The 9,795-nt window shown below is 51.9% G+C and overlaps 1 protein-coding gene across 1 annotated transcript in view; it reads left to right on the top strand.

The window, feature by feature from the left end:
• LOC147092595 (uncharacterized) overlaps positions 1 to 9,795 on the top strand; it is a 123,574-nt gene that overhangs the window by 107,442 nt on the left and 6,337 nt on the right. Inside the window, exons 2-5 of the mRNA XM_085975646.1 lie at positions 8,888 to 9,013; positions 9,124 to 9,145; positions 9,243 to 9,277; positions 9,372 to 9,558. Coding sequence (XP_085831772.1) covers positions 8,888 to 9,013; positions 9,124 to 9,145; positions 9,243 to 9,277; positions 9,372 to 9,558 — 370 coding nt within the window. The remainder of the gene's footprint in view (positions 1 to 8,887; positions 9,014 to 9,123; positions 9,146 to 9,242; positions 9,278 to 9,371; positions 9,559 to 9,795) is intronic.

The raw sequence follows: 9,795 nt of genomic DNA, 5'->3' as shown, positions 1-9,795 counted from the left end.
CTATCTCTCATCTCAATTTCTATATCTCTCTCTCTCAATTTCTATATCTCTCTCTCTCAATTCTCTATCTCTCTCTCTCTCATTCTATATCTCTCTCTCTCAATTTCTATATCTCTCTCTCAATTTCTATATCTCTCTCTCTCATTTCTATATCTCTCTCTCTCTCCATTCTATATCTCTCTCTCTCTCATTTCTATACATCTCTCTCTCTCTCATTCTACTAATCTCACTCTCTCTCAATATCTATATCTCTCTCTCTCTCAATTTCTATATCTCTCTCTCTCAATTCTATATCTCTCTCTCTCTCAATCTCTATATCTCTCTCTCTCACATTTCTATATCTCTCTCTCTCTCAATCTCTATATCTCTCACTCTCTCAATTCTACTCACTCCTCAAACAAAAACACCACTCAATAATACTAATCTCTCTCACACCACCCCAAAACACACCCACCACAACAAAACCCACCCCAACAAACCCCACCCAACACAACACCCACACACACACCAAACACCACCCCAACAAACAACCCCACCCAAACACACACCACCAAACACAAACCACCCCCTACAACACAAACCCCACCTACAACACAACCCACCACACAACCCACCACCACCCCAAACCACCCCACCAACACACCCACTAACACAACACACCCCTACCCCAACACACAACCCCACCCAAACAACCCACCCCACACAACCCAAACCCCACCCAACACAACCCACCCCCACAACACCAACCCCACCAACAACACCCCACCCCCACAAACCCCACTCACAACAACACACCCTACACAACAAACCCCACCCACACACCAAACCTACCCACAACACCCCCCACCAACCACACAACCACACCCACCCCAAACAACCCACACCCACCCACCAACACCCCACCCTACACACACAACAACCCCACCCCCACACACAACACCACCTCTCAACACCTCACACACAACCCCCACCACACACACAACCCACCCACACACACACCTCCCACACCCAACACCACCTAACACACAACCCCACCTCACACAACACACACCAAACCCACCCAACCACCACACAACCCACCCCACACAACACCCACCCACAAACACACCCAACCACTACACAAACCCACACCTCAACACAACACACACACACCCAACCAACACCACAACACACACACAACCACCCTACAACACCACACCACACACACACCCTCAACCCACACACCACTCACCCTACACCAACAACACAACACACACCCCAATCACACACACACACACCCTCTCACACACACACACCCCACCTCACACTCACACCACACACTCTCAACACACCCACCCAACACTCACTCACACACCCTCCTCACTCACACACACCCACTCCCTCACTCTCTCACACCCACTCCCTCTCTCTCTCTCACACCCTCCACTCTCTCTCTCTCTCCACACTCCCAGTCTCTCTCTCACTCACACACTCCACTCACTCCTCTCACACACCCACTCCACTCTCTCTCTCTCTCTCACACACACTCCCACTCTCTCTCACACACTCCACACCCACTCACTCTCTCTCACACACCCCACCCACTCACACACACACTCACACACACCCACTCATCTCTCTCTCACACACTCCCACTCTCTCTCTCTCACACACTCCCCACACTCACTCACTCACACCCTCCCACTCTCACACACACTCCCACTCTCTCTCTCTCTCTCTCACACACCCACTCTCTCACTCTCACACACTCCATCCTCTCACTCTCACACTCCATCTCTCTCTCTCACACACTCCCAGTCTCTCTCTCTCTCACACTCCCACTCTCTCTCTCTCTCACACACTCCCCTCTCTCTCTCTCTCTCACACACTCCCACTCTCTCTCTCTCTCACACCCACTCTCTCTCTCACACACTCCCATCTCTCTCTCTCTCTCACACTCCCAGTCTCTCTCTCTCACACACTCCCAGTCTCTCACTCTCTCACACACTCATCACACACTCCTCTCTCACACTCACTCTCTCTCTCTCACACACACCCACTCCCACTCTCTCTCACACACCTCCCACTCTCTCTCTCTCTCTCTCACAGACACTCCCACTCTCTCTCTCTCTCTCTCTCACACACTCTCTCTCTCTCTCACACACTCCCACTCTCTCTCTCACACTCCCACTCTCTCTCTCTCTCTCTCACACACTCCCACTCTCTCTCTCTCTCACACTCCCACTCTCCCTCTCTCTCACACACTCCACTCTCTCTCCCTCTCTCTCTCTCACACTTCCAGTCTCTCTCTCTCTCTCTCTCACTCCCAGTCTCTCTCTCTCTCTCACACTCCCAGTCTCTCTCTCTCACATTCCCAGTCTCTCTCTCTCTCTCTCACTCCCAATCTCTCTCTCTCTCTCTCACTCCCAGTCTCTCTCTCTCTCACTCCCAGTCTCCCTCTCTCTCTCTCACACTCCCAGTCTCTCTCTCTCTCTCTCTCTCACACTCCCAGTCTCTCTCTCTCTCTCCCACTCCCAGTCTCTCTCTCTCTCTCTCTCACTCCCAGTCTCTCTCTCTCTCACTCCCAGTCTCTCTCTCTCTCTCTCACACTCCCAGTCTCTCTCTCTCTCTCTCTCTCTCACACTCCCAGTCTCCCTCTCTCTCTCTCTCTCTCACTCCCAGTCTCTCTCTCTCTATCTCTCTCTCACTCCCAGTCTCTCTCTCACACACTCCCAGTCTCTCTCTCGCACACACTCCCAGTCTCTCTCTCTCTCACTCCCAGTCTCTCTCTCTCTCTCTCTCTCACTCCCAGTCTCTCTCTCTATCTCTCTCTCACTCCCAGTCTCTCTCTCACACACTCCCAGTCTCTCTCTCTCACACACTCCCAGTCTCTCTCTCTCTCACTCCCAGTCTCTCTCTCTCTCACACACTCCCACTCTCTCTATCTCTCTGTCACACACTCCCACTCTCTCTCTCTCTCACACACTCCCACTCTCTCTCTCTCTCTCTCTCTCACACTCCCTCTCTCTCTCTCACACACTCCCACTCTCTCTCTCACACTCCCTCTCTCTCTCTCACACTCCCAGTCTCTCTCTCTCTCTCTCACACTCCCAGTCTCTCTCTCTCTCTCACACTCCCAGTCTCTCTCTCTCTCACACACACACTCCCACTCTCTCACACTCCCAGACTCTCTCTCTCTCACACTCCCAGTCTCTCTCTCTCTCTCTCTCTCTCACTCCCAGTCTCTCTCTCTCTCACACACTTCCAGTCTCTCTCCCTCTCTCTCACACTCCCAGTCTCTCTCTCTCTTCCCCCCAATCTCTCTCTCTTTCTCTTCTCCCCCCAATCTCTCTCTCTCTCTTCTCCCCCAGTCTCTCTCTCTCTCACTCCCAGTCTCTCTCTCTCTATCTCTCTCTCACTCCCAGTCTCTCTCTCACACACTCCCAGTCTCTCTCTCTCACACACTCCCAGTCTCTCTCTCTCTCACTCCCAGTCTCTCTCTCTCTCACACACTCCCACTCTCTCTATCTCTCTGTCACACACTCCCACTCTCTCTCTCTCTCACACACACTCCCACTCTCTCTCTCTCTCTCTCTCACACTCCCTCTCTCTCTCTCACACACTCCCACTCTCTCTCTCACACTCCCTCTCTCTCTCTCACACTCCCAGTCTCTCTCTCTCTCTCTCTCACACTCCCAGTCTCTCTCTCTCTCTCTCTCACACTCCCAGTCTCTCTCTCTCTCTCACACACACTCCCACTCTCTCACACTCCCAGACTCTCTCTCTCTCACACTCCCAGTCTCTCTCTCTCTCTCTCTCTCACTCCCAGTCTCTCTCTCTCTCACACACTTCCAGTCTCTCTCCCTCTCTCTCACACTCCCAGTCTCTCTCTCTCTTCCCCCCAATCTCTCTCTCTTTCTCTTCTCCCCCCAATCTCTCTCTCTCTCTTCTCCCCCAGTCTCTCTCTCTCTCTCTCTCCCCCAGTCTCTCTCTCTCTCAGCCCGTCTCTCTCTCTCTCCTTCCCCCCTCTCTCTCCTTCCCCCCTCTCTCTCTCCTTCCCCCTCTCTCCTTCCCCCTCTCTCTCCTTCCCCCTCTCTCTCCTTCCCTCTCTCTCTTTCCCTCTCTCTCTCCTTCCCTCTCTCTCGCTCTCTCTCTCCTTCCCTCTCTCTCTCTCCTTCCCTCTCTCTCTCTCCTTCCCTCTCTCTCTCCTTCCCTCTCTCTCTCTCTCCTTCCCTCTCTCTCCTTCCCTTTCTCTCTCTCCTTCCCTCTCTCTCTCCTTCCCCCTCTCTCTCTCTCCTTCCATCTCTCTCTCTCTCCTTCCATCTCTCTCTCTCTCCTTCCATCTCTCTCTCTCTCTCTCCTTCCATCTCTCTCTCTCTCCTTCTCTCCCTCTCTCTCTCTCTCCTTCCCTCTCTCTCTCTCCTTCCCTCTCTCTCTCTCTCCTTCCATCTCTCTCTCCTTCCATCTCTCTCTCTCTCTCCTTCCCTCTCTCTCTTCCCCCCAGTCGCTCCCTCTCTCTCTTCCAACAACAACATGCCCTCAAAAAAGCCTCGGCACCGCCGGGCACCCCCAGCTAGTCTATATATATAATTGCTCTTCTGTCTGTCTGTACTCTATACACTCGAAAGTTATAGCGCATACCTACACGCGTGTTACATCAAAAGAATGCTTACGATTCCGGAACAGTCATAAGCATATTTACTTTTCGGTGAGATAAAAATTGTGCCGACGGTATCCAAAAAATGTTCAAAATTCTGCTCATTATCCCCTCATTAGCATTGAGTGATGTGACGGTTGACCAATCGTACAGTCGAGCGACCTGACGGTCGACCAATCGCTGCGTCACGGGGGCGGGTTCATTGCGTGTGCGGGCGGGCCATCCTACAGTTGAGTGACGTGATGATTGACCAATCCTACAGTTCAGTGACCTGATGGTTGACCAATCGGTGCGTCACATTGCGTGTGTGGGCGGGCCTAATCCTTCTGACCGGAGGTGAGTGGCCGTCATCTTGATTCCTAACTTTATTTATTTTTGCCACTTTCTGTGTGTTAGGGAACTAAGGAAAAGAACAATTTATTTCAGTTTTAAATTGTATTTAGGAACAGTTAGAAATGAAGTGATCCCCTGCCCTTCGCCCGGAGGCTCGCCTACTTTGACGGCCATTTTGAGCGGCTGTGCCGGCGCCGGGTGCGGCCTAGCAGCCCGGGAAGCCTGGGCCTTGAGTTGAGTGGATTCCTGGCGCGATGCCGCAGCCCCCTGGGCCCGAGGCGGACGCCGATCGATTTGTTTTAGTCGCCAGTTTAGAGAATGCCCGGAACCTGCTGAAGGCCGTTCATTTCCGTGACCAGGTCACCGTCTTCGCCTTGGCCAACAGCATCAGGGTTCGGCTCAGTTTGTGGTTGCGGCCCGGGGACTCACTCTGGCTTTCACCCCTTTGGCCCGCTCCCGGGGCTCCCCGCGGCGTCAACCGCGCCGCCTGAGAGCCGGACCCAAAGCCACCAGGTGACCGGCCGCGGCGGTCCGTGCCGGGAGCCGCCGCGCACAAAACTTCCCCACGGCGTCAACAGCCCTGCCCCAGAACCCGACCCAAAGCCACCAGGTGAGCAGCCGTGGCGGCCCAGTCTCTCTCTCTCTCTCATACTCCCAATCTCCCTCTCTCTCACACTCCCAGTCTCTCTCTCTTACACTCCCAATCTCTCTCTCTCACTCCCAATCTCTCTCTCTCTCTCACACTCCCAGTCTCTCTCTCTCTCACACTCCCAATCTCTCTCACACTCCCAATCTCTCTCTCTCTCTCACACTCCCAGTCTCTCTCTCTCTCTCTCTCACACTCCCAGTCTCTCTCTCACACTCCCAGTCTCTCTCTCTCTCTCTCTCTCTCAAACTCCCACTCTCTCTCTCTCTCTCTCACACTCCCAGTCTCTCTCTCTCTCTCTCACACTCCCAGTCTCTCTCTCTCTCTCACACTCCCAGTCTCTCTCTCACACTCCCAGTCTCTCTCTCTCTCTCTCACACACTCCCACTCTCTCTCTCTCTCTCACACTCCCAGTCTTTCTCTCTCTCTCTCTCACACTCCCAGTCTCTCTCTCTCTCTCTCTCTCACTCCCAGTCTCTCTCTCTCTCTCTCACTCCCAGTTTCTCTCTCTCTCTCTCACTCCCAGTCTCTCTCTCTCTCACACTCCCAATCTCTCTCCCTCACACACTCCCAGTCTCTCTCTCACTCACACACTCCCAGTCTCTCTCTCACTCCCAGTCTCTCTCTCTCTCTCTCTCACGCACTCCCACTCTCTCTCTCTCTCTTCCCCCCAGTCGCTCCCACTCTCTCTTCCCCCCAGTCGCTCCCTCTCTCTCTTCCCCCCAGTCGCTCCCTCTCTCTCTTCCACCCAGTTGCTCCCTCTCTCTCTTCCAACAACAACATGCCCTCAAAAAAGCCTCGGCACTGCTGGGCACCCCCAGCTAGTATATAATATAAATAATTCTTTCACAAAATGTCTCAGGCTCCTCCATCACCATCCCTTAGTATGTCCTGTCCCTCAGGCAAGACAGACCCATCAGAGATGACAGCACAGTGGTATACAGTCGAAAGGGAGTAGCCCTTTGAGTCCTCAACATTGACTCCCTGACCCCAAGAGGTCTCATGGCATCAGATCAAACATGGGCAAGGAAACCTCCTGCTGATTACCACCTACCGCCCTCCCTCAGCTGATGAATCAGTACTCCTCCACATTGAACAACACTTGGAAGAAGCACTGAGGGTAGCAAGGGCACAGAATGTACTCTGGGTGGGCGACTTCAATATCCATCACCAAGTGGCTCGGTAGCACCACTACTGACTGAGCTGGCCAAGACCTGAACGACATAGCTGTCAGCGGCGGGTGGTGAAAGAACCAACACGAGGGAAAAACATACTTGACCTCGTCCTCACCAATCTACCTGTCACAGATGCATCTCTCCATGGAGGCTCCATGAACATCCCCATTTCAATGATGTCAGGGCCCAGCACGTAAGTAGTGCAAAAGGCTAGGCTGAAGCGTTTGCAACCATCTTCAGCCAGAAATGGCGAGTGGATGATTCATCTCGGCCTCCTCCTGTGGTCCCCACCATCACAGAAGCCAGTCTTCAGCCAATTTGATGCACTCCATGTGATATCAAGAAACGGCTGAGCGCACTGGATACAGCAAAGGCTATGGGCCCCGACAACATCCCGGCTGTCGTGCTGAAGATTTGTGCTCCAGAACTAGCCACACTTCTAGCCAAGCTGTTCCAGTACAGCTACAACACTGGCATCTACCCAACAAAGTGGAAAATTGCCCGGGTATGTCCTGTCTTCAAAAAGCAGTACAAATCCAAAACAGTCAATTCCCCCCCCCATCAGTCTACTCTCAATCATCAGCAAAGTGATGGAATATGTTGTCGACAGTACTATTAAGCAGCACTGCTCACTGATGCCCAGTTTAGGTTCAACAAGGACCACTTGGCTCCAGACCTCATTACAACCTTGGTCCAAACATGGACAAAAGCTGAATTCCAGAGGGGAGGTAAGAGTGACTGCCCTTGACATTAAGGCAGCATTTGACCAAGTGTGGCATCAAGGAGCCCTAGTAAAACTGAAGTCAATGGGAATCAGGGGGAAAACTCTCCACTGGCTGGAGTCATACCTAGCACAAAGGAAGGTGGTTATGGTTGTTGGAGGCCAATCATCTCAGCCCCAGGACATCATTGCAGGAGTTCCACAGGGCAGTGTCCTAGGCCCAACCATCTTCAGCTGCTTCATCAATGACCTTCCCTCCATCATAAGGTTTAGAAGTGGGGATGTTCGCTGATGACTGCAGTGTTCAATTCCATTCGCAACCCCTCAGATAATGAAGCAGCCCTTGCCCACATGCAGCAAGACCTGAACAACACTCAGGCTTGGGCTGATAAGTGGCAAGTAACATTCGTGCCACATAAGTGCCAGGCAATGACCATCTCCAACAAGAAAGAGTCTAACCACCTTCCCTTAACATTCAACGGCATTACCATTGCCGAATCCCCCACCATCAACATCCTGGGGGTCACCATTGACCAGAAACGTAACTTGAACAGTCACATAAATACTGTGGCTACAAGAGCAGGTCAGAGGCTGGGTATTCTGCAGCAAGTGTCTCACCTCCTGACTCCCCAAAGCCTATCTACAAAGCACAAGTAAGGAGTGTGATGGAATACTCTCCACTTGCCTGGATGAGTGCAGCTCCAACAACACTCAAGAAGCTCAACACCATCCAGGACAAAGCAGCCCGCTTGATTGGCACCCCATCCCCCACCTTAAACATTCACTCCCTCCACCAACGGCATACTGTGGCTGCAGTGTGCACCCTCTACAAGATGCACTGCAGCAACTCGCCAAGGCTTCTTCGACAGCACCTCCCAAACCCGCGACCTCTTCCACCTAGAAGGACAAGGGCAGCAGGTGCATGGAAACACCACCACCTCCAAGTTCACCTCCAAGTCACACACCAGCCTGACCTGGAAATACATCGCCGTTCTTTCATCGTCGCTGGGTCAAAATCCTGGAACTCCCTCCCTAACAGCACTGTGGGAGTACCTTCACCACACGGACTGCAGCGGTTCAAGAAGGCGGCTCACCACCACCTTCTCAAGGGCAATTAGGGATGGGCAATAAATGTTGGCCTTGTCAATAACGCCCACATCCCATGAATGAATAAAAAAAATTTAAGCTGATAGATTCCAGATAAGTTGTCCAGTTTGTACCTGTTATAAGTTGGTTCAATTTCCTTTCTTTGCCATTGCACTATTCCAGATTCTAACTGAAAATGTCTGTTCCTCAGCCCAGGTAACCAGTGTGATCAGCTCTACATATATCACGGGATTGCACAGACTGAACTTAATGTTGCTTCTCCTCTGCAGGTCCAGACACTGTCACACCTGTGAAAGTAACCATAGCGTGTGCGGTTGTGATCATTTGCATTGTTGGGGTACTTTGCATTGTTGGGGCACTTTGCATAATCCGAAGGAAACGACAATCTGCCAAAGGTAAGCAAGAGCTTTAAAATGTTTGATCTAAATCTAGAAAATTGTAAGTGCAGACTCCTTACAAAGATTTTTAAATTTATCTTTCCAATCTTATGGCATGTGTTGTGAAGGATCCTCAGCACCAGGACCCAGGTAGGGATGGGATTTGTTCAGTTTTCGGGCAGACTTTCTGTATAGTTTTCCTCATTTAATGGAACATTTACAGGTTGCTTTTCTTTACTAACTGTAGGGCCGGTGATGTGCAGCTGACACAGGTGGCTGAATGTAAGTGACTAGAATTACTGCCCAACTCTTCCGAGCCTGTCCCTTTGAGAGCTGAAACTAAAAGCACACATCGTCTACCCGTCCTTCTGTCTAGGTTTCCCGTACTCTGTGGTTCCCAGAAGGGATCAGAGCGATGACAACGAGCATGTTGTGTACTCGGTGACGAGAGTTCCAACGCCATCGAGCCAGCCAAGGCCTGGTGAAGGAATGGAGAGCACTGGCCCAAAGTCTGACTCTACAGAGCATATGTACTGTTTGATCGAAGAGTCAGTGGTTAAAGGGTAAGCAGAGTGACAGCTGTCGGCCCCGGCAACGTTCAACACTGACCACGGGTTTTGGGATGGAGGGTTCGGAGATTGTTAATGTAATGAAGGTGAGGGGAGCCCACTCTGCAAATGGGTCACTTTTCCACTGCGGCCACACAGTATCATTTGGAGCACTCCAGATTAGGGGCAGTGTAAAGCTCCCTTGGGACTGTCCCAACAATGCTCCTCAACTCCAAACTCAGGAGGGCGCTC

Source organism: Somniosus microcephalus, unplaced genomic scaffold, assembly GCF_052327205.1.
Source record: "Somniosus microcephalus isolate GS21.2 unplaced genomic scaffold, FLI_Smic_1.0 unresolved_chr2, whole genome shotgun sequence".
Taxonomy (NCBI): Eukaryota; Metazoa; Chordata; class Chondrichthyes; order Squaliformes; family Somniosidae; genus Somniosus; species Somniosus microcephalus.
This window is presented reverse-complemented; position numbering and strand designations above follow the sequence as displayed.